Source organism: Pithys albifrons, chromosome 2 (genome assembly GCF_047495875.1).
Source record: "Pithys albifrons albifrons isolate INPA30051 chromosome 2, PitAlb_v1, whole genome shotgun sequence".
Classification (NCBI taxonomy): domain Eukaryota; kingdom Metazoa; phylum Chordata; class Aves; order Passeriformes; family Thamnophilidae; genus Pithys; species Pithys albifrons.
Window position 1 is genome coordinate 63,038,858 of NC_092459.1, and position 25,990 is coordinate 63,064,847.

Genomic DNA, 25,990 nt, shown 5'->3' on the forward strand with positions numbered 1-25,990 from the left:
ATAAAACCTACTTTCATAGGCTTTATTCTACACATTGGGCAGCTGCACCCAAAAGGAACAGGTTGATATGGGTGGGAGCAGAGATAAATGACTCCTTTTAAGGTGATGACAATTACTGCATTAAAGGAACCCTTAATGTATGTGATATTTTACCACATGTAAACTATGGTAGACACAGAACAGCATTCTGCTTCTGACAGCCATCACATTTCAACCACTGATGTGTGGGAAATGGATGTGTTGGAGGTACCCAAGATGACTCAGAACAGTTAAGAGACCACTTGATAATACCGGATGGTGCACCCAATCAGATAAAAATAATATCATCTCCCTGCAGACATAATCATATTCTGTTCCACCTCTACTCCTTACAAACCAATAAAATAACAGACAGATATTGAACATAAATGGAACTTCAACAGTTTGTCCTTGTGTTTCTAAGGCAAGCACATAATTTTAAACATATCTGAGTTTTAAAAACCAGTGATATTGGAAGTGAGGTGAAAGTAATGGAACTATTGTCAACCTCTTACCATTTGCTGTGTTCTTTCTGAAGTTATCCAGAAACTCTTCCAGGAGCTGTGACTGATTCGGAGGGGGCAACAAACTCTTTGGGTCCCTGGAAATGTCACCATCTGACCAGGACACATGTAAGGGTTGGTGAGTTCCGCAATGGCTCATCCTCACTGTGAGCATTACACTTCTCTGTGAAAACAGCAACTCCATCTGCCTGAGGTCAAGATCAAACACAGCCTCTCCATTTATGCTCAGGATTTCATTGCCTACTCGGAGCCCTGGGAGTATGTGAAAGAAAAGAAGGGAAAAAAAAAACCAAAAGACCAAAAGATGTAATATAAAACATAAAGAGTCACAAACCAAACATTATGCCAATTCATCTTTTATGTTTTAGGTTTGAACTCAAATAGCCTAATCCTACAAGTCCATTAGAATCAATAGGAGTTTTATTTTGGCTATAATTATACAGATTGACCTCATTCTTACTTTGATAGGTGTCAACACATAATACAGCAATCAAGTATTTTCTGTTTGAAGATACTGCAGAATAGGGTAGGTGGGAGAGCAGCACAGCTTTCAAACATATTAGAATAGAGCCACCTCTCACAAATATATACCACCAGTATACTGCACCATAACACATATTTCACTATATGGGAAGAATTAAAGCACTAGTCACAGAAATCAAATTATTTGTGCAAAACTGGAACAAAGGATGGAGTTTTTATCAGCTTTTGTATAAATCTAAACAGTACCAAATTCTGTCTTTCAAGGTCAGCAACAACAAAGTAGACCTTAGGTAGCAAATTATTATCTCTGTCTCCATTTTTCTGGGTTTGTTTTTCAGAGAGCAGAACTTGGGCGATCCTCACATGTGCCAGTTAAGAGAAGTACAGTTTCTGAGCAGCACCATGGAGAAACTGCTCACAAAAATATATGCAGAAAACTATTTTGGGAAGGAAGGCTACTTTTATTGCCAGAAAAAGTGGAAGTGATGTGTCATAAAAACTGATCAAGCCCATGAGGTTCACTAGTGTGAGATGAACTATTTCTCCAGTGTGTTCCTCTGTGCAAAAGGACTTGGTTGGATGACTGTCTCCAAGGCTGAACAAGAACTCTCTCCACTATACTGAAAGGATAATTCAGTTACTCTGTGTATACTATTTTTTCTAATATCACACACCTTCTTCAGGAAAGAAAACGGTGAACGGTAAAAGTAAAAAATCATTTCAGACAGCATTAGTAAAACATCTTAAAGTTTTTGGACTTTAAAAAGATAATGAAGCACAGTTTTAAGCATAAAGATGATACAATACCTTCCTTGTATGCCAGGCCATCGTGGAGAACATCACTTACAAAGATACGGCTGAGATGCTCATTTTCAGCCACTTGTGCTGTGACAGCAAAGCCTGAAGTAAAAAAGGTTTAAATCAAATAAACTTCCTTGGGAACATTTCCCTTTTGTGTATTTAGTAGACTATACACAAGAAAGAGGATACTTCTTGTGAGAACACACCCATGGAGCATACAGAAATTATCATACTGTTTCCCAGTCATTGTAAGTCCTGTTAAAATTAACAGGACTTTTCAACTCTCAAGAAAGGTAATGCTCTGCTGTAAAAAAAATGCTACATTGCAAAAAAGTAATTTCTACCTCAACTCCATATGACATTTAAATAACAGCTTATCATTACGCTAATGATGCAGCATGTCCATCAGACATAGAGGTGTCTTAGTTCAAAAAACTGGAAACCCAAACTACGAAGCAGCAAACTATACAGACCAGTGAGTGGGACAGCCCAGAAAGGAACAATTCACAGCAGACGTGCAGCTAAAGAACAGCACAAAGCTGCCTCACAAAGGTATCCTTGCAAGGTATATAATTATTCCTAGGCATAACTGCCTACCACAGATAAAAAACCTGTCAGAACCTGTTCCAAAGGACACTTGATACTGTGCCAATGGAGGATCCCATTACCAAAAAAATGGCAGACCTTGACCATGGCCTGACTGACAGCATTTTTATTAATCCTGACAAAGGACTTTTGTTTTCTGACAAGTCCAAGACTGAATTATTTGGTTAGTGTATCAAAATTAGAAAGTGGACCATTCCAAAGCATAAGAAATGCACTTGCCAGTGTAAAACAATTGATCTGGGTCTTTCTTATTAGGCCTTGAGTCCTGTGCAGAGTCACACTTTGAACTACCAAGGATGGCTCTACCTGCTCGCAGAGACAGAAAAGTCCTGAAGAGAGTAAGAAAGCAATGAGAAGAATAAAAGGAATTCCTGAAGCTTACCATAATCACTTATGTTTTCAGTCTTTGTAAGATGAACATGATAAACATTTAATGGACAAATTTCTATTTCATCATACACCTGTTGGAAAAAGAGGTAACACAAGTCATCAAATTATGAAAATGCAAGCAGCAAAAGCCAAAGATATCTTTCATATGGTATGAGAAACAAGCATATTATTCTTTGCATTAAGATTTCTTTTCTTTACATAGAGAATTGTGTTACTATGTAAGCATCACTGCTATCAGTGAGACTAAAGCTAAAGATCAAAATCCCAGCCTGGAGTAGAGACTGACACTCTGCTTTTGTACCAAAAGCCTCACTCAAATCTTCAAACAGTTCGTGAAGAAAGTGTTTGCAGTGCTTAGCCATGCAAATGTGTGAACAAGGATGACAGAATGCAGTTCAAGAACAGCTTTAAAACCTTATTTTAGATCTAAATTTCACATATTTGTAGGTGACAATTCAACTGCAGCAGCAGACAAACTTATCTAAAAGGAAACACACTTTCCTGGTCTACTATGTTTTCGTATGGCTCAGGAGCACAATATTCAGTATTTTCATTAACCAGTCTTCTGAGTTGTAGACCATAGTGTCTTGGCTCCAACTGTTTCATCTAAGGAAGAAAAATAATAGAGTTTGGAATTTTCTATTTATTTCCAGAATCCTAGAAGACAAAGAAGTTACACACAAACACACAAAAAGCTTCTAAAATCATGCAAAAGAATTTGAAAAAGCCATTTTCCAACTATTTTTTGTTGTAAACAAAACCAGATGCTTTGCTTAAAAGACAAGGTTCACGAACAATTTCCATTTTGCCCTATGATCCTCCCAAATTCTTTCATAAACACTATATCTTGTCTATTAGATTAACTGAGCAGTAATGTAAGTCTCCAAAGATATCACAACTGTTTTCTGTCCTTTTGAACTTAAGAAAACCACCTTTTTCTACGACTACTTTTAATGATTCAGTTCTGTTCAGAAACTTTTGCTTCTGATATAGAAAATGTTTATGCATGTATGGGCAGGAGAGAGAATGGGATGGCAAGCAGGTTCCCTAAGAGTTTGTCTTTATTGGATTTTATTGTTATTGCTGGGTTTCATCTGTGATCAGAGAGTTTCATTTTTTTTTTTTTACAACAAGGTCAAAGCAAAGATCCTGTCTCTACAGGAAGTCAAAAGGAAGCAGGAATATTCCAAAAGGATGCTAGCTTGAAAGTGCTGAGCCCCTGATGGAAGGCTCGGAAAAATCAGGATACTGGTGAGACCACAGCACAAAACACTTCATCTTAGCATATTAATGGAGAAATAATTCTAAAACAGAAGGAAGCAATATTTCTAAAAGTGAAGGAATGACAGTCTCCGAGAGTTATTTAACCCCTTTAACACATCTCTTTAGCTTATGAAATCTAAATCTACTGAGTAACTAGTAATTACCTTAACATTGTATTACATGTTACAGTTTATGAGTTGCAATTTTTCTGTATCCTGAACAATCGTAGTCAAATGCACAAGATTTTGTATATGTGCTATCAAAAAAAACCCAGACAGAAAACAGAACTGAGAAAAGTAGAATCCCCAAAAAGCATGGGTGAAGGGGAAAAAATCAAAATGAACAAACCATGAACAACCCCTTTGAACTTTATCCTTATCCACATAACATTCATACATGTTCTGTTAAGAAGAAAGATTCCTTACACTCACCAGAGCAGAATGAAAATGTAAGAAGGAAAAGAACCAGGATAGATGAGCAGAAAGTATTCAGCATTAGAGAATGCTTATGAAAAGCTTTACATACAGAATAGAAAGACAAAATAAAACAGAAAAACATTTAAGAAAAAAAATCAAATCATGTAAAACTAAATTTTCATGCAATAGAGACACTGAAAATTAACATTCAGCTTTACATTTACAACTATTTTGGAATGATAGAGTAAGAGAGGTAAGGAATTTCCTTTATATTACTTTTTGAAATTTTATTTTCTCCTTTAGGGGTCTTGCATGCCACCTTAAGGACTTAAAAATGTTTCAGTTCTACGACGCCACCCGGTGGCCAAGTAATTTCTCAGACAATCCCCTTAGCCTGACAGGGTTTTAAAAGTAAAGCCAAGCATTAAACGTTTTCTCCAGGATTCAGGCTCCACCAGGAAAAGCCACAAGAAGTTAATTTCTTCTTTGTGATGCCACGGAAATACACTGAGACTTGGTTAAGTCAGTGCGCTTTCGATTTTTAAACCAGTAGTTTAAAAATAAAATTTTTAAAAACTTGCATAACAATTTTTGTTTGTTTGTTTGTTTGCAACATTAACAGGTGCAAAGAGCCATTAAATTGAGTCCTTTCCTCCATTAGAAACCTCAAATTCATTAACTTAAAGCCAGTTGAATAAGCTCACCTTCAAATTCGCCCTAACCTATGCCAAAAGCTACAGCTGGATTTGTATAGCGCAGTGCTCCTTTTTCTCCTGTTTTTCCCCTTGTGAAGTGAATAAAATATATTTACCAGTTGTCCAGAAAACAGAAGTCAGGGGTAAAGAGTTAGTTTTACCAAAAAGCTTGCTTGCCTAATTTAAGTGACTTGAATCATGGAATTAAGAGCTAAATTCAAGCACTGACACACACGGAGACAAAAGTGCTAAGTACGTTGCTATGTTCTAAAGGTGCTGGTGTTTTGTCTATAGTTAAAACTCGTATTTCTATTTTAACTTCAACCTATGGCTCAGCTTTCTGTCCCATGATCTATAAATCCCTCTCAAATTGTTGGCACTGACTTTCAGAAGGGAATTTACTCTTTGGAATTCACAAGTAGAACTGGTATTTAATTAAAAGCTTAAAAAGTTCCTTTAAGAAACAAACATGTATGATAGCCTTTGTCACAGCAGACTTAATTGTCTTAATTTCCTGGCATTGACTCAACCAGTCCCTCTTGCTCCTCTGTGATTAATTTGCATGGAACAATCGGGTTTGCTGCAAGGACAACATAGAGTGGGCATGTGCTAAGATTCCTCATGGGCTGACTACCTGACAAACTGTCTCTGCTCTTTAAGTATCCACTGGGCACTGTCTTGAGCAACACCTTTGGAGAACCTTTCCACAACCCTGCTACTCTGACTACAATACATAAATAACACAACTAAAGGAAAGCGACAATGTGCTAATGTCACTACATGGTGGTATTATAATAATATAATATTATATATTATTATTTAATATTAATATTCTATATTATATCATTATTCTATTATTATTACAATAGTGATAATCATATCACTATTTAAGCATCCTCTGGTATACTATGTCCCTTCTAAGGCCACAGCTATTAATAAGGTGCAATTGTGCATGAAAAATAAGTACCTTGCATGCCAAAGACAAAACATCCTCCACCTTGTGCTCTGGCTTGAGTGTCAGCGCCACTCCTTGGCCATCACAAAAATGAACATATGTCTGTGTTTCCCAAGCATTCTCCTTCTGGATGTTCTCTGGCACTGAGCAGTAGACATTCAACAAATCATCAACTTGCTGCTGAAACAAGGGAGAAATGTACAACATGTGGATGTTAAAAATCCCCAAACAAGCAAAAGCAGAATTACATTAGTAGGTTGAAGTGATTATCACAGTGCTGTGAATTTCCAACATGGCAAACCTGGGAAGAAGTTCTGTTACCAGCTGTCATTCACTATCGAAGATCTGATTTTCTAGAGTTTGGGTTGCACTTCCGGTGCATTCCTGTTATGGGATTTTATACCTATATCTCATGTTAATTGTTGATTTAACTCAATGTGGAAATATGTAATTACCTGGTATTGTATCACAGTGGAAATAAATCTTGAAGAAGACCTTATTAACAAATGTAAAATAACTCAATAAATAACTCAATAAACAGAATTACTGTAATTTTGACAGAAAATGACAATACAGTAAACTTCCAGCAGAGAGCACTGTGGAGCAAGGCTAGTCATAATAAAGGCCTAAAGCAGGAATAAAGCTCTCCTATTTACAGATTAAGAATATACTGTTTCATAGGCAGTACAGGGTATTTGTCTGCTTACCATTTTGCTTCACATTCTCCCTCGTTCCAAAGCCACTCTGCTTGATCAAATAACAACATCCACTCTGAATAAATTCCCTGTCACTTTCTCACCCTTCACTTTCTCCTGTACTGCACTTCAGGCTGTATGCTTCAAAGGAAGTCACCCAAGAAGAAGCAAAACACCAGGAGCTGTTCGGAATTCGGAGTTTCACATGTAGATGTGGGTCTGCCTATTCAGCACATCACTTAAATATCCATACCAAGACATTTGAGCTTATGCAGATAAGGTGCCTTGATTTCCTATATAGCCACTGGAAAGGGATAATAATCACATGAGGTGGCAGTACTGCCACCCAAGACATATCGTAAAATATCCTGAACTGTTCTCCAGAGTGCCTAACTCCCTAATGCTTTTTTTTACTAATTTTGGTTGGTTTGTTGGTTGGTTTTGAGGGGGTTGTTGCTGCAAAAAGACCCTTGATTATGCAATTCTTCCTCCTCTCCACAGGGACACAAGCCCACGGGTGCACTGCAATTAAAAGCTGCTGTAAAATCACTACACAGGGACTGCTTCCCTTGTTGTAGTCAGCAAAGTTATTAACAACAATCTACCAGTAGCAACAGAGAGATTAATATTATTTTGTTTTTCCAAATAGCAACTGTGGCTGTGAAAATGATGAAGCAAGCAATCCTATACAGGTAATTACCAAACAATGCAGAAATTCAGGTTGCAGCCAACCAGAGTGTGGCGTGGTAATGATTTGATGTCAGAGGAACACAGGTTTGGTGGAATAATATTAGTGAACTAGTGGTATTCATGAATCTTGTCTGTCTTGCTCAACTGTCCCTTCTAACTAGTTGAACATGAAATTTCAATTAACACAGGTGCATGGAAATCCTACTAAAATCCAGCTACTACTTACACAAAATAGGAATCATGCTATGCTACTGCAATTAATGTAGTGATGAAATCTCCACCAGGTGAAGTTTGACCTTGGTGGCTGTAGTTACAGACTGCTCGTAATACTGGTGATATTGAAGGAGATAATTCCCTTAGAAGCACAGTTCTCTCAGCACTAAATCACGTGCCCAGAAATAAAAGCCGGCCTCCCTCCACGGTGTAAGTAACAGAAAGGAGAAAGGGGGAAGGCTGTGAGACAGGCAGGCTATGAGAGTTCAGCACAAATGACCCAGACTGAATTTCCTGGCGGCTTCCTCGAGGGAAAACCGATGCTATGCTTGCCTCAACAAGGGAGATGCTCCCAGCAGCTCAGAGATTTTCAACTACCACAATGGTTTATTGCACTGCAGCAGTAGCTGTTCAAATCTGTGTAACTGAAATAAATCTCACTATTGCCAAAGATAAAAAACCCCAAACCTCAAATCATAGAGGTTAAAGATAATGAGAACTGGGTTGAAGGCCACCTTTTAGTATAAACTTTTGAGACAGGAAAGAAAGCTCAGCAGACAATGTGAGATACATCCATTCCTTGCCATGTACACTGATGCTCAAGCATGCTCTGTTATAAAACATGACTATGTTCCTTAATGGCAGTCAAGGTACCATTGCTTCATCCACATTTTCCATCTCAGAAAATCTGGCATGAAAAGAGATTTTTTTTTCCTGTTATGCCTGCAGTGACTAATTCCACAATAGTTCATTCATTCATTGCCACATAATGTTATAACAACCCATTCGATTTTCCAGAAACAGGTGCCAGGATTTGCAGACTGTCACACATTGTACCACAAGGCTGCTCCAGGACCAATAGGTTACTTAATCATTTTCTCCCACTATTTGCCCCTGTTTTATCATCCTTTTCAGGGAAAATACAGCCTCCCCAGCAGACTTCACTATTTGTCATTTGCTACCCTCCTCGCGCAGCATTTTATAAAAGTTTTGATGCTGTCTCTGTTTTGGGTTTGTTTTTCTCTTTTTCATTTTAAGCCAGCCAGTGCAATCACACTGATGCCAGAGTAACGGTTTTCAGAGTTCTGATGAATCATTTCTGAGTTGTCGTATGATTCACCAAAATGTCAGGATCTTAAAAATGCCTATGCTATATTTAATACTCATTGAAAAAAGGGTTTATAAATAGGGTTGAGACAATAAAAATAATAATGTTTTTCTAGCTTCAGAGTTCTGCACAGCACCTAAATTGAGTGGCTTTTTCTAGTCTTGAAATACAACCCTGCTAAATTTGTAAAATCCTGACCCAAAACCTGCAGCCCCATTGCTCTCCTGCTGGTCCCCTTCTACCTGGGGAACAGGGCTGTAATCCCCTGCCTGAATTTGGAGAAGGCTTCTTTATCTAGGGTTGGGACAAGAAGACAGACCTTGTCCCTTCACCAACACAGCACTAAAGGGAGAGAACTTCATTCTGCCTGCTTTCTAGTGCCTTCAGAAACATTTCCCTGTCTCCTGCTAAGGGTTCAAGAAGAGCAAATGCTTCTGTTAGGCCAGAGGACAGGAGACCCACAGCAGAACCTCTTGCATAAGGCAGCTCCGTCACCCTCCCACCCCCAAGAGGGTTGACATTCAGGGGTTGGTGTCATAGCCCTTCAGGAGAAATCTTCAGGGGCTGCACCCATAAGATTTTGCCACTTCTCATGTGGCAAACCTTTTCACATTTTAACAGGTTTGAATGGGAACAAATTGTGTTTGCTGTCTCTGAGGACATGGATGCCATCCCATACCACATCCAGTGATACGTTTTGTAGTGTTCTCTACAGTAGATCATTTCAACCAGAAATACCTCATAATTATAACTTATTTTGAAAAGAGAGGAGTGATCTGGTTTAAATACTTTCCCACTCCAAGAAATAACAAGGAAGTGGTCAAGTAACAAAGGGAATCTAGGTGTTTCAGTACACTTTTTCAAAGAATAGACTATGTGAAGGTACTTTCAGAAGGCAGAACACCATTATAGGATTAGGTGCTGTCAGTGAGAGATGTCTCTCCCAGTAGTATAACTTCTGCATAATTATATATTTCTTTCTTACCTAGTCATTAAATTAATGCACTTGATGAGAAAATAAACCATGTAGTACATAACGATATTAAAAAAACACCATAAAAATCTATGAGAAATGATGAACTTTGTCCAAACCTTCCTCACAGGATTCATTATGGGTCTCCATAACAGCTAATCATTTTCCAGAGCAACATTGCATTTTAAATGCAGAATTTGGCTTTTTATCTAATACGTGGTATACAAACCCAGCTGAAATGGAACAGCATCACGCAATGATTTTTCAAAGTCTTCTTTCAAGATTTAAACCACATCAGGCAACTATCTGGTTCAGGCTACAAAGGCAGAAAAGTGACAGGAGGTAGATGGGGGAAAAAAATACCCCTTTGAGTCTGACACATGTTGCCATTAAAGAAATCCAGCTATACCATTCAGAAAACGAAGTCCAGAAACCCTGTGGCTAAGTTTTTTTTTATCTGGAGCCTGCAGAAGCCTACTGAGGGAGGAGGATGCTGTCTACATAAGCCCTGCAGCACACAGACAACATTCACTGCTCCTACAGGGCTGCAATAATGGAGAGGGACCATGACTGAGGCCAGGCAGGGACAAGCAGCAGCTCTGCTCCTTCTTCTAGGCACCAGAGAACATCAATCACAGCTTGATAACGCTGTTGGGGGGATGCTGCAACCTCTCCCTTTACTTTGGCAATCTCCAGCTATACATTAATTCTCACTTCTCCACAAACTTACAGAGATTTTATTGCTTTTGTGCTCAAAATACAAAGGTTCTGTTGAAGTAGGCAAAGGGGAGAAATATACCTATGGTTCGTCCCATCCCAGGAAACCATGAAGGTCAGATTGGATGAGACCCTGAGTAGCCTGATCTGGTTGAAGATTTTCCTGCTCATTGCAGGAGGGTTGGACTAGATGATCTTTAAAGGTTGCTTCCAACCCAAACCATTCTATGATTTTCCATACTATAAAGGATGCTTTCAAACCAGCTCAGTCCCAAATCTCTCTCATACAGTGTACAGACTGTACAGATAGTGCGGTGAAGAAGCTTCTAGAGTTCTGTTTTGTTTAGTTGGGCTTTTTTAAAGACTACCATGAATGTTCAGAGACTTAGGTTAAAGTGGTTTCATTAGTAGAACTCTAATCCTGTCATCTAGCAACAACTAGATTTTATAAACCTTTTTCGGGTTTCTGAACCAGCCCCATCATACACTTAGTGAAACACATTTAGGAATTTAAAAACACAATGATGCAGAATGAGGACAGACATATCTTACCTCAGCAGAGTTGGTTGAATTCTGGACACCAGGAAATCCATGTCCTCCAGCTGAATCAAAAACCTATTGAAAATATTACAGATAAATAAATAGGTTAAACAAATAAACATGTTTATTTCTTATCTATGTTGGGTAAATCCTCTCAGAAATAAAAATTAAAAATAAAATAATAAATATATAAACCTGCTAAACTCCATGGATCTTTTTGTATTTTTTATTGCTTTATTCAGACTAGAAGTAATAAATAAATACAAATCTCTATATATAAAGAAAATTCAAGCAGATTTTCTCTTTCAACATACATAACATTCAAATATGTATAAAACCATTAATTCCCTTAGTTTTTTTAATCTACTATTTAGCAATAAGATTAAAGTCATTTACCTTCAAATCAGGCACTACATTGGAAGTTTTAAGTTTCACCCTTCAGGATACTGTTAGGTACAGCTACAAATCTCATCATGATTCAAGGAACTATTTCAAACCATTGTTGTTGGTTTCTAAAACTTCCTACCCTACAGTTTTTCATCTCTTCTAACCAAGCAGTTTGCTTAACACTATTGATTGAAACTTTTAGTTTAGCTTTAAAGGCATACTTGACCCAAACCCCACAATATTAAGTAATGAATATAGCTGACTACTGTGTCTGCTTTGGAAGTGATGAAAGGAAAAAACTGAGATGTACATTGTCCATCTGTTTTGAAAGTTTAACTAGCATCTCAAAAAGATATTAGGCTTATTTATGAATTTTTTTTAAATCCAATAAATGAATATGAACACAATCAGCTGTTTTGGTGATAAGTCTGGTAAAAACACATGGATAAATTTATAGTCTATACACAACATTGAGATTTGCAAGTAATAACATTACCAAGGTGCAAATATAAATAGCATTTTTATTACTCCTTCTGCAGACAAAAAGTCAGGACAATATCAGACTTACATCTGAGCTTTTTTTTTTCTTTTTTAATTTTTGGTACTTACAAAAGCCTTTCAGATAATTCACGACAACAACAAACTCTCTCAAGATTTTATACAAAAGCCAGTTTCTGCCAATGTAAATAAAGGGCACCACTTCTGAACTTCCTTGTCTCACCCACAGACATAATCAAAGTATTTTATTGCCTATGATTTCTCAAACAGTTCACCATTTAGACATAAGAAAGCAGATAAGCATTTATGAAACTGAGGATAATGTGAGCCTAGACATCCCCCATCTGCTACAGTGCAGTTTTATTAACTGATTTGTAAAAGACTGAGCCACTTCATTAAAGTTTATGAAAGCCTCCTAGCATAGAAACTCTGAACATTTTTTTAGTAATGCCATAAAAATAAACAAGATAAAATTAAAAACTTCTCTGACACAACAATTTTCAAGAATATACCATCTGATTTTGAAGCTAGGGTACAGCAGACTAAAACATACCAGCCACAGTCAAATGAATTTAAATCCAAGAAAGCAAAACATTTTTTTAATCTATTGTTTGACAAAAACATTGGAACACAATGAGCACAGAAGTGAGCTCCACTTCTCTGCATAACCCAGCTTCCCAGTGGGCTAAAAGAGACAAGAAAGTCAGCCTCAGGCCTATTCTGATTTTGATATAGAACTGCGTGCAATGCAAGTCTCAGTGAGGATGTGGTTCTCTTTTCCCCCACCTTCTAGGTTCATGGGTCAATTTTCAAGCCATGCCTTTAAAAATTCGTTATTTTTATAGGTATGAGTCATTGCCTGGTGTTATTCATATACATACAACACTCAGCATTTACATTTCCTTAACTTTATTGTAGGATGTTTAATTAAAAAAAAATTAAAAATCAAGAATCTCAGCTCGTGTATGAAAATGAACACATTTTTGGATCAGCTGGTTGCAAGGTTTGGAATAAGAAGAGTGAAGACTCACTAGGGGCACCTCTGCCTGTGACAGGGCTCCCTTCTCTGTGCTCAGAAAATCACTGGGAGGGCAGCAGGAACCTCTCCTTCCCAGAGATACAAGATTCCCTTTTCCTGAGCTCCACAGAATCCCCTTCACAGGCTATAAAGCACATGAGAAGACATATTACCCAGTTAAAAGCAGTGCAAGGTATCACCTCTGCTGGGAACAGAGCTAAGGGGCATAACATCTCTTTCCTCAGGGCTTGCATTAATAAAGAAATAGAGGTGCAGGACTTGTAGACCAGACTCACCTGCTAGGGAATACAGGGAAAATTACATGAAAAGGATGATCCGGAGAAAATTTCTCCTTCCGTTCCTTCTTTTCTAAGACAGACTTGAGTTTTATTAATCAATGTCACTATGTTAACACATCTCAATCAATGTGCCACAATGTCTAACAGCCATCCAAAGAAGCTTAATGCCAGTGTAACATATAGATATTTACCTATTAAAAATACAAACCACAGGACCAGAAAATCCTTACATGTTATTTTGCAACACTGAAGCTGTTGCATCCGCTCTGTCACTACTGGAAGATGCATACAGATAGGTTTGTTTAAATATTCCCCAATAGATTACCAGACATGCAAGAACAGCCAATTTCCAAGTGCTGATCATAGTTCTTTGTCTAATTAAATTAAAATACAAGGGCCAGGGAATGACAGGAACAAAGTTACCTAATGAACAACGCACAAAATACTGCTTTGCAAGAGTAACCACAGACATGTCAGAGGCTAATAAAAACAGCAGTGTTCTGAGCATGGGTGCATCTTTATGCCTTCTGCCTCACTGTCAAGAAGTGTCTGTGCTCTATTTACCTTTTTTCATGGAAAAGGCAGCAAACTTCTCTTTCACATATAACTGTGCTTTTATTAGGAAAACACAGCCTCCTGATGTGTGGGGTTTACACTAAATGTGTGCACAGGCCATTAGTTTCACAAAGAGAAAAATTGCTGTGAGATGCTGTGGTTTCAGCAGCAATGCAGCCCTTCAGTGGGGGCAGGCATTGGCACAGCCCCACTTTCAAGAGCCAGTCTGACCCAGCATATCCAACCTGGGCCAAGCCTTCAGCTGCTGTAAAGTGGCCTGGCATTATTTGTCAGCTGTCTACACTGACAGCTGGCCTCTTGCATGATAGCAGTCTTCTGCTGGCTAAAATGTACTGCCAAGCAGTGTGTGTTGCTTTGAGAGGCCATGTCAAAGATGGTTGTCTTTGCAGCAGTCTCTCTTCTTTTCCCTTTGAAGACTCACCTGTGCTACTCTATTTTGAATTGCAACAGTACTTTATAGTCCCAATCAGAAACAAGCATACAGCGTGTTAAGGACTGTCCATACACGCTATCTCCAAAGAAACTCTACTTTCAAACAGTTTGAAATGTGCCAGAATAGAAGTTTTGTTACAAATTCAAACCTGATGGTCTTGTGCTGCTGATAATTAATGTACTGGGTCATTCACCAATGTTATTTATCACAAAGAAACCCAATATTAGATATATATTCTTCAAAAGTGATGATCCCATTGCAAGTCTGCCACACCTACTGAAACTTTGGATGCAGACATCTACCCTGTGCACAAACAGCACCTTGCAGGAGGAGCCCCAGGAGAAACAAGCCATTCTACGCTCTTCACAGCATATATGATCTACCTGAGTTATGGAAGGTCGCTTTTCTTTTCCTTTTCTTGCCAATGTGTCCAGTCCTTTCAGCGAAGAAAATAAACCCTTCTTATTTCGAACCCTTTGTGACAGAGACAGGGTACGTTTCCTGAGAGCAGTTTCATCCCTGGAGCAGATCTATTTAAACACAGAGACAGGCCTTCCTGTATCACTCTCATAACAGCAAAATATTGACAGTTTTTTCAACTTGAGGTATCAAATGAGGGTTACTTGTAAATGTAACATGCCAAGCTACAAGGACAATGTTTTAAACTTTCAGCAGTGATGCTTGTTTGGATGGTGTGGTAATTTTTTTTTATCACAGGGCAAAATTAGAAGTCATAGGAAAGGAGAAACTGAAAAAATACTGGTCTGTACAACAAAAAAAGTTAATGAAAAGGCTCTGAAGAAGCATGATAAACCTATCCTTCAGATATGAAATTGCTAGAAGAAGACAGACTTTCAAAATTGTCAAAAATGGGAGATAAACCTGCTATGGTATTGAGTTATTAAAAAGCAATGGCACAAACCACACAAGATAAAAAAAGTGGCAGAGAGAAACACATTCCCTGACAGGACTTTCAGTATCACTATTCAGACTTCACATGCAGCAAATGTGGTCCAGACCTCTCTGCTAAGATCAGCCTTGCAGCCCTGCTAAGGTTAAAGACCAGAGGTGAACCTGCTACTGCTGTACTACTTCCCTTGAAGCTGACAGGGTGACAATGGGTTACAGAAGCTCAGGATCTCACTCTTCTTTAAAACACAGTCCACAGTTCTTAAAAAAGGGACTTATAATTTTGAATTGTCTCTAGTTTTAGCCCATGCTAAGAATACTTCATTTTTAGGAGGGATTCCAATTCTGAAGTCCTTGGGGGACAGAGAAAAAGTCCTGGCCATATCCTGTAGAGGAAAATTGATTTTCAGTCAAGAAACAGGCTGAAAGGGTGAGAGAGAAACAGGTCTGTCTGAGCAATGTATGTGGGTGCAGCCATGCATTATCCCAGCACAATTCCACATCTAAAAACAATATTAATGATGGCTTTGTGTAACATGCCCATGAAAAGTGCATTCAGACTTACCAGTGCATGGAAGGATGAGACAGAGAAAATGCCGAGCCTCCCCAGTGCCAGTTTTGAAGGACGACTGGCAGCAGCCAAAAGGCTCTTCGGGTTTGGGAGTTCCCCACCTTGCAAACTGGCTAGATAACATCGCATTCGGAAAAGGTCCATGTTAAATTTTTCCAGGTTTTGTTCCCATTGCTGGATCTGTTTAGATATAAGAAGGGACAATTAAAAGGGGAAAAATGCCTTTGTGGGCTGTACTGAAAATCCAAGCTCTTCCCCAAACCCATAGTAAATTACTTTCATCTGGTAGTATAAGGATGAGATTAGTTACTCCCTGCCAAAACACATTCAGTCATATTGAGTTACATCAACCCAAAAGATGACTTGAAATAAAACAAAGCTGGTGGTCTTAGATGCATACTGACAGGATGAACATACCATGAACATCGGGTAGTTTGATAGCCACAAAAACAGTTACATAAAAACACAACCCTGCGATTCATGAAGGCTTTTTATTTTTTTTCTTTTCCTTATTCCCCTCTCCTTTTTGGAAATTAGTCTTGATTGGTTTAGATTTGATTGCCTAGTTGGCAGGCTGAAAGCAAAGTAGCATAGCTACATTAACGTGCTGTGCAAAGCGAAGTAGCTATAGTGGTAGGTCTTGCTCATTCTTTAGTACCATCCTATGGCTTCTCTAACTGTAAACGGGAGACAATACTCATGGTTCTTGTTCTTACTAATAGGGTAAGACATACTTGTGCTCAGGCAAGCTGCAAACAATCAGCTAAGAAGAACCAACATAAACCATTGGACCAAAAGGAATGTACATATGCAATTTTTATACATATCGAGCACAGGTACATGCAGATGTAACAACTTAAACCAGCTGTAATGCAAAACTAGGAAAGTGAAGACTCAAAGTGCTTATCAGACCAAGCTTTGAATCAAGGCTTAGATGAGAGATTTTAAGTATTTGTGTAAATGCATGCTCATTTAAACAAACACATACTCTTATGCATTGCATCAAAGTCAAATTTTGCTGTTCATTTCTCCAAATTGCAGACCGGTAGTTGCAGGTAAAATCTGTCCTGCAGATTGTACAATTAATGTACAACATACACTAATACCTATAAATAGTACAAATAAAAAAGGCAGGAAGCACATTGACTCAAGGCAGAAAAGGCATGTCCATTAGGTTAACATACACAAAGTTCATGTACTGAAGATCAGTAAAATCCCCTGACAATGTTGGTCTTCCAATGGCAGCTCCAATCACTGCATATTGGCTGTTCAACAGGTGGTTTAGGGCTGTGGAGAAAGTTGATCACATTTTCTCTAACAAGCTTTGGTTTCCTGTCTTTTGCTGGTACACCCTGAGTGTCCCTGCATGCACAGGACATTATCACCTTACACTGAGATTAGGCAAAGCTTTGTGACTCAGAAACAAGCCGACAAATAAAAAAAGCTCAGGTGAACTATGACCTGTAGGCTCACCTAGAAGCAAAATCAATTCAGGTTCCTTATAATGCTGTCAAATATCACAAGAATTAAACAAATATCTTCCCTCTTTACTTTAAACAATGAAGTAAGCAATAAAAGGGTGAAAAGGGCCCTGTTAACAAAATGGTGCTAAGGTTTGTGCTACAAGTGATAGAGACCGTTCCTAGTCCAGCTTCTTTACACATGTGCTCACAAACTGTGGCATTGGCTATGGCTATACTTTTGGAAGTAAGAGGTGATTTTACTTGGCAGGTAGGGTGAAGAAACAGAAGACAATGTACCATTTTGTACAGCTATGAATACAAAATTATAATTTACAGTACACTTACAAAGTCTTTCAAAGAATAACTCTTAAAAGCAAAAGAGAGAATTTATAAAGGCTTATCATGAGACTAATTCCACTGAGGAGCGACAAGAGGCATTCACAGAATGAAGATGCCTCATGAAATCTCTCACCACAGACATTCAAAACATGAACCCTCTGTACTTCGGAAAGAATAATCTTTTCTTTTTCCTTAGGCTTATTTGATCATTGCCCTCTTTTGCTTTCTTTGTGCTCAGACACTCCTCATAGAGCATTTTTCTGCTTGCCAGTACTTTACACATGGGACGACTCCAAAAAGAGGTTGTGACATGAGCTCTTTCTCTGTGTCAACATCCAAGTAGAATGAAAACATAGTTGTCATCTTTTCACAAAGCCAACAGCTACAAGCTCAGGTGATGACTTTCCCTTCAAAATGACACCTCTGTGGGTACAGCACCAAGTCAACTTGAGAGCAAGGCTTGTTCTGGGCACTGCTAGAATGGAGAATCCTGTTCCCATTGGACACAGGCTTAACACAGGCATCCTTGTGTTTCTTAGGCCTTCCTCAAAATCCCCATTAAATACTTGTACTAGGTTGTATTTTAAACTAATCTAAGAAGGGGGAATGAGTTACAACATGAGGGCATGCTGAAGAAATAATTAAATTACAGTGTTTATCAGCCATGCAGGATACTAGCTAATCAGCTCCAAAAGCATTGGTAATCACAATGTTACATTTAATGGCATTAGCACAAGCTCTAGGCAAGGAATTTCTGAGATTGTCTTGTAACCTTATCAAAACCAGGGATGTCTGGAACCAATTGGAGACCAGGAACCAATACCAGCTGCTATTTGTCTAAGCCTTTTAAACTATGATAATTCTTCCTAAAGATTTATATTCTTAAAGACTAAATGGGGGAAGCACACAAATAAAAAAGTAACAACTTCAAAGCATAGTATGACCTGGTCCACAAAGTTAATTTACAGCCTTCAGACTAGCTGCTCTGATCCTTATTCTGCTATTGTGCGAGGCAAATCTCTGCCCCACGTGGGAGGACTGCCCAAAAGACGGCTCAAGGACTTAACTTCATCATGCACAGACAAAATACCCCTTTAGAAATCTGCTCAAAAGCAAACAGGAAGAAGTGGATGCACCAGAGTTGGAGTGGGAATGGGTGACAAAGGCTAACAGCAGCATGAAGTTAGTCCACAAAGAGATAAGAGATATGGCCCGATGTGGGTTACATCAAAACAAGCAAGCACACATAAAACATGAGAGCATTAAAGGCTTTTTCCAGAGGAAAGGGAGGGTGTCATTCTCAGTCCAGGCAAATGTTAAGCAAGGATTCCTGGGTTTAGTGGCAGCATGAAAGAGCTCGGGAGAAAGGCAAGGAGAGGCCACCCAAATAAATGTATTGAACCTAATAGGATCATGTAAGGTAGAGAGAAAGAGGAAGCTATGGCAGAGACCTAGAAAGGAGTAAACTGTGGAAAGCCTTGAGAATTATTTAGCCTGGGAAACCAGGAGTAGTCATGCAAGGATGTCTGGTGTGGGGACAAGACAGTAACTGTATAAGAGGATGAACTTTTGCATCACTCAGAAGAGGAAAGAGTTATAAAAGTTAACATAAAAAGGAAGATCAGCATGGTACTTTTGGCACTACTTCAGTAGCAATGATAATTTTCAGAACATAAATAGTTGATTCTCCTTCAGGTTAGTGAAAAATCTATCCAGACACAGAAACAATTGAAAGTTAATTACATTTTAAACCATGCATACAGAGGAGCTAAAGGAATTTGCCTGAAAACAGGTCTCTCTCAGTTCAATAAACCTGCTAGGTTTTCTATAGGTAAACTTTAAAGTGGGAGCTTGGGAAAGGCAAGGGGTAAATATATTCAGATCAGACAATACAGACCAGTGGATTCCAGCAGGTGACAGTATCCATAGTTCCTATGTGCTATACAGTTGTCTCTGCAGGTGACATTTACAGTGGCACCACCACCTCAGCTGGAACATGGTTAGGGATTCTGTAAAAGGAAGGGCCTTGATATCCCAGCAAAGGCAGTGCCAACAGTGTGGTTCAGAGGTAGTCCCTGTCCTTATCCTTCCTACACTACAGAGCAAACAGTATCTTTTGGGGGGCTGAGGAAGAACTGTTTCATTTTCAAACACATGTTCTGTACAAAGTAAATAGAGTTCAGCGTAATAAAACCCAAACCGGTATGTGAATGGTGTAAAGCAGTGCCAGAAATGATACCATATCAACTCAGTGTAGCAATAATTCAAGGACCTAGAAGAAGGATGGAAGAAACTTCCCAGACAGCTCATCTGACAAACACAAGTTTTTCCCTTGGCACCTATTTAAAGAAGCAGAAAGGAAGAGATGCCCAGGCAGGAGGTCCTTCCCTCAGTGCTTAAGCCTTCAAAACTGATTTTATTTAGTAATAGTTCTTATTCCATGCAGAAACATGAGTGCCTCACTGAAACAATTCACTATCTATTGCAATAAAAAATTCAGAATTTTTTCCTATACAACATCTTATTACCAGATGGAAAGTGTCTGCAAGTTGATGTAAGGAACTCTGTGGATTGAAAAGAAATTTCTGCTGCTGTTTTATATGTACAGCTTTTCAAACACATTACAAACAACACCAAACTCTTTGCATTCCAGTCTCTGGTTCTCAGACACAATTCATAACGTACCCATCTGGAGAAATAAGTCACTTGGTTTCTGGGGACAAGGAACAGATTTTTTATTGTCATTAGTTCCTAAGGAGAACTTGAATAAGCAAAAGCACAATTCTTCAAGAAATTCCATCACTTTAAATACACCATTGAGATACTGTCATAACTTTCAGCTCAAAGAAATAAAAAAGGCAACGTAATAGAGTACAACAATACTAGTGTGCAATTAGCAATACTTTATTCTTCACTCTGCCTTGTGACTTAAAAAAATATTATGAAATCTTCCTGAAATAACAAGACTTTTTTTTGTAATCCAATAAATGCCATCATTTTGGTTGTTTTGGAAGGACAGAATTTTCATCATTTCTAACCAAAACAGACAAGAGGAAATCTTATTCTAATACCATTAATAGCATAAAAGTGCATGCACATGTACCCAATTTACATTCTTGATGATAATCTGATTGAAATTGGTTGTACCACATATATGTCTATAGCTAGAGATGTAAGTGAGAAAACCACTGAATTTTATTACCCAGTTGCCTCTCCCCAAAACCCAAACCTCTAGCCCTTTTTGCATACACTCCCCCATCTCATCATATGAGATAATGCTATGCAACTCCACGTGCAGTAATAGTTCATTTATTCTTCATCATTTTATGCCAAATCTTTGCAAAACAAAGATGGAAATCCACTCATCTGTAAAACATAACTACAGTGCAGGGAGATTGGAGATTAACTTCCCTAACTTTCTGGCTGCCTACTCACTTCATTCACAGTCTGCTACTAGTAAAGAAAAGTATTTTATTAATGAGGTAGGGAAGAACTATTCTTACTGAGGAGTCACATCTGAAAAGAAATTGCACTGAACCTCTCATGAAGCAGAGCTCTGCTTTAGCCAGTTCAGAGACCACACAAACTGTTCTGTTCACACAAACTGATCTGTTTTAACAAGTTGAGACAATGGGGTTTTATTTGTTTAAGAGGATAGGGAAGAAAAAAAAGTTACTGTGTACTGCAATTCAAATTCAATTTGTATGTGGCAATACTGGCATGTGCTAGCAAAGTTTCCTGAAAAGATTATCTTTGAGTGTTGTTACTGTGAATTTTCATCTCAATGACAGACAATATTTCATCAGATGTTTTATAAAAAGCTAAGACATGAAATTTGGGCTTTGTGGAGCCTGAAGAATAAATTCCCAGACCTATTCCAATCATCTTTCTTCAAATGTGAAAGGAAAACAAAAAGTCAAGTAAATTATAAAAAAAAGTAATGAAGTTATGCTCTTTGTAAAAAGCTGAAGACCACTACGGAGAAGGGAAGAAAGGTACTAGTGGATTTAATGACTACCCATAATAAACAGACTACCACCTTATTGAGCCCCCTTATTTTTTATGGCAACTACCTTTAGGTGGAGTACACATATAAAAACTTCCAGAAAAAATATCTCCAAGCATGTGCCTGTTCTTCTCATTAATGCCTCACTATTTCAGTGCCTGCAAGTAAATATCTATGCTCAAAACCCATCAGATCAGTAAGTTAAGTATCATGTGCAAAGAATATATGAATCACATCAGAAACATCTGAATAATCTGGAAAACATGATTATACCAACATAATAAAATCTAAAAACTCCAGATGCTTTCAAGCAACTATTATTCATGCTATTGCTCTGAAGTGAGACAATAGGATAGACTTATCTACCAAGTACATAAAGAAGTACACCCAAGGCTGCAGTGCCCTCACTGTGAGATAGATTTTCCATCCCACTAAAAACTATTCTACAGGCAGAGGCAGCTCCACTTTTGACTTAATGTGCAACATTTTGTTAAAAGAGTTCTGAATAAATGTTAATTTTCACTGAATTCCCTAGCAGTTTGACAGAGCTTTATATTCACAGCAAACACTGTGGTTTCTCTAGCACGTTAAACATCAGGAAAACTGTAATTTTCTTAAAGACAGGCATTGAAATTCATCTTGGCACCAGGGGATTTTCAAACTTGCTACCTTTTATCGTAATTTTTTTCAGTTTAGGGCAGAAGTTATATGCTGGAGGAATATCACCACCCACAACATATTTATTTCAAATAGTAATAAAAACATATGTGGCTGTAGGTAGTATGTGCAGACTTGAGATTTCCAGCCACACTGCAGTGACCTGTGGCTGCTTTACATGCACTGCTGTGACAGATATTTGCTTCATTGATCTCTTCTAAGCTGACCAATATTACCCACAGCTATGTGAAGGGCTGTCATTTTCTCTGAATGGATGAGTAAACTCAGATAGAGAGAATCCCCTATGTAAGCCACAAGGCTGAAGACATTTCCCAACCAGTTTGATAGCATCAAGTCTGTAAAACAAAAATTTCCATTGAAAAACAGTATTTTCCCTGTAATTTTTTTGTTTACACTTCCATTTAGCACAGGTTTTATCAATTAATAGCCTTCAGGTTCTCCAGATTTACAAAATAGTATCAGATGAGCTTCTCCAGTCCACTTGCTGAACACCAAAAGGAAGCATGTGAGTATATCAAAATACCTATAGCAATTTTTGAAAGTCCAGGTTTCCTTAATAAAACTGATAAAGTTGATGGTAACTGTGAAACAAGAAAAAGTTTTGTTTGCTTATAAAGCCCTATTTTTATTGAATTATTAAGTCTTCAGCAGAGAAGTATTGGTTTTAAATCAATACAGATGCAGAAGAAAATAGATGAGGTTGAGTGGTTGCTTCTCAGAGGAAGAAAAGAAAAGGAGAAAGGCTATAGAAATCAGAGTTTCCAAGATAATTCCCCAGTGGAAACAAATCAAGATTATGCCTCATCTTTCTATGTAAAAAACCACCATGATCCCTCTGAAGTCAATCGCACTATTTCTGCTGACTTCCCAAAATAAATCCCTAGTGAAGATTTCCAGTACAGAATGGAGGACATGCTTATAAACTACAGTATTGGAATACTATCTACTTCAGCATGGAGGAATCATAACTGCCACATGATTGAAAACACTATTGAATTTACAATGAATTTACAATCAAAAATCAAACCAGAACTTAAATTCCTCTTGTTACTCAAAGTGGGCCAAAGACAGTTAAACAACCACAGTTACAAAACAACTGAGCTACATATATGAGAACTATTCTCTTAGGAATAATGTTTTCTCACTATCATTACCTTACTAAGTATACTAAGAATTCTAGGTTACTAATTACATCAAGATTTTCTTTTTCCTTTGCAAAATCCAATCTCTGAGACAACAAATCAGAAGATTAGGAAAGCCAGTTATCTACTGACTTTTCTCAGAAGCGACTTTGCCAATAAACCTTCAGCAATTGTAAGGAGAGATTTTAAAGAGATCAAAAGGATCAAGAATGGAGAAAAATCTCATAAATTTATACTTTGCTAACTAGTGGATATTTGCAATGGTCTGTTTCATTCTTTGTGTCAATGATTTGCCCCCATTCAATGTTCTGAGACATGTACAGACAGAAGATTAAAAGGAACAAATCTTCTGCAGCCCTAGTCATGGATTTCAGTTCTACAGAATGAAGTCAGTTTCTTCCAGAGCTGGAAAATAATGGCAGTTGTTCAAGGACAGAACATCTAATTAGCAGATATTAAGACACATCATTAATACTCTTCAGCTGACTCCAAATAAACTATTAGCATGAATATCTGATGGGGAAAGGGATAAACTAAGTCAATACACATGAGGATTTTTCCATGTTACAAGCATGAGACATGTATAGAACTCCATATATTCTTCTAGGTCTCAAAACCTGTTTCAATGGAAGGATGCTTAACATTTTTCCTCTTTCATTCACCTCACTCAGCTCTGGACCGTGAAATAAAGTGACCAGGAAACAAATTTTGAACATCTGAGCATTCAAAGGGCTTATGAACATCTGCAGCATCCCTACACAAACCTGCATGTTATTTGAACTCTGCTCACATAGGTTCAAAATGAAGTGTGCCACAAGAGCTTGACAACAAAGTCAATACCAGTCAGTCTGCTCTTCAAGTTCAAACCTTTATAGTAAGACTTTTAAATATTATAAGCATCAAATTCTGAAACTAGAAGTGTTTCACTAACCAAAGAAAAATAATTATGCTCCAAAGTTTCAAAGGAAATAAACTTTGGTTGATAACCAAGGGGCTATGGTGTGCAGCCTGAAGTACTGACAGAGATGCTGTGACTGCAAAGGCAGGTAAGGATGGGCTCTCAAAGACCAGTCAGTAAGTTCAAATGATCAGTTGTCTCCTGCTGAAGGCCTAATAAAATAAAGGATCCAGCAAACTCAGTTCACAGACTTATTCAGGCTAAACTACTAGACACATTCAGTGCACAAGAGGCTATGGGGCAGTGAGATCTTTGTCTGAACATTAAGCATGTCTAAACATCCTTTTGCCAGTTGCTACTTGCAAAACTGGGGACATGACTAAGACATCAACACCACAAGATGTACTTCCAAAAGGTGTCACTGAAGTGATTCCTGGATCACACACTAGAAGTGAGAGCACAGTAAGGCCTCATGTTTGTTCACCACTATACAGACAATAAAGTGCTCATTAGTGATGGCTGCATTTCAACTGCAAGCACATGGATTTGTCTGCCACTATCCAAAAAAAGTTGGAAGAAGGACTAAGTACTCTTCACGTCCTGTCTTAAGGTGCAGAACAATATTGCCAAGTACCTATACTTCAATGTCTTCTGCAATTCAATAATAAATTAAATTATTCACAGAACACACTGTATATTCTCTTGTATGCAATGTAACAGTTAGATATTATTAACAGTGAAGTACCTCATAAAACAGTGAAAATTAATTATGTTTTCACAGAAAAGAAATAGCTTTGTGCTTATAAAACAGTTCAGTCTCTGAGGATCCTACCTCCTGCGCTGCTCTGGACTGCTGTAGAAAATTGGCAATAATTACACCTACCATGCCAGCTATCTCCAAGACAATTACTCTCAGGCCCAGAAAGCGGAAACAGAGCCCAAAGCGAGAAGTAATGATAAATACGCTCCTGCAAAAATATTGTTTCCAGTACCTGATTCTCTATTGCCTTTCTGTTTTTTGGATCATTAACAATTGAGAGCTGCAACTCTGCCATCTTTTTCATTTTGCCATCCATGTCAATCTTCTGGAAGAGGCTCTTGGTTTGATTTTTCAGCAGCCTAACAGTGTCCTCTTTCCCAAGCTTCTTTGCAAAGAGGGAAGCACAGGCTGAATGTATGGCAGTAACCCAGTTTTCCAGATCTGTCTGGCTTGTCGCCTGTGAAATCAAAGTTGCAATATTATGAGCAGATAAGAGAAAAAAAAGTAAAAATCAACAGCTCTAGGACATAAAGTGCTTGATGGGCTCACTATCATCATAGACACTTTATCTTAACCAAATGAAATAAGGTTTTTTTGTAAATAAAAAAGTGTGAGCTTTTCCTGCACTGTCATGACTTGTCTCCAAACTTCAGCTTCTGCTTCTTAGACCTCCATAGTCTGTATGCCCTAGGAGCACAACAGAGCTGTATAAGCTGTGGGAAAGATGTGACTTGCATCTTTCATCCAAATAATTAATGTAAACTCCATCAGATTGCAAAGATAAACCTCCACCTCTTCAGGTAACACAACAACAGAGAAAATTTTATATGTAAGACCTGAGAGAGGTATTTGCTTACTTAAAAAATATCAAATTAGTGAAGAGAGAACATCCAGGTCAAGAGAATATAATCTGCACAAAATGTCTG

General features: G+C 38.1%; 1 protein-coding gene across 6 annotated transcripts in view; it reads right to left on the reverse strand.

Moving 5' to 3' along the window:
* TIAM2 (TIAM Rac1 associated GEF 2) overlaps nucleotides 1–25,990 on the reverse strand; it is a 165,112-nt gene that overhangs the window by 46,109 nt on the left and 93,013 nt on the right. For 4 of the 6 annotated variants that reach the window (XM_071549260.1, XM_071549262.1, XM_071549261.1 and 1 more), the window contains 9 exons: nucleotides 25,297–25,521; nucleotides 15,773–15,958; nucleotides 14,682–14,828; nucleotides 11,100–11,162; nucleotides 6,164–6,331; nucleotides 3,323–3,428; nucleotides 2,815–2,892; nucleotides 1,833–1,925; nucleotides 534–794 (listed from right to left, as the gene is read on the reverse strand). In XM_071549260.1, the coding sequence (XP_071405361.1) occupies nucleotides 534–794; nucleotides 1,833–1,925; nucleotides 2,815–2,892; nucleotides 3,323–3,428; nucleotides 6,164–6,331; nucleotides 11,100–11,162; nucleotides 14,682–14,828; nucleotides 15,773–15,958; nucleotides 25,297–25,521 (1,327 nt within the window). The remainder of the gene's footprint in view (nucleotides 1–533; nucleotides 795–1,832; nucleotides 1,926–2,814; nucleotides 2,893–3,322; nucleotides 3,429–6,163; nucleotides 6,332–11,099; nucleotides 11,163–14,681; nucleotides 14,829–15,772; nucleotides 15,959–25,296; nucleotides 25,522–25,990) is intronic. The other 2 variants (XM_071549264.1, XM_071549265.1) reach the window with 2 other exon arrangements.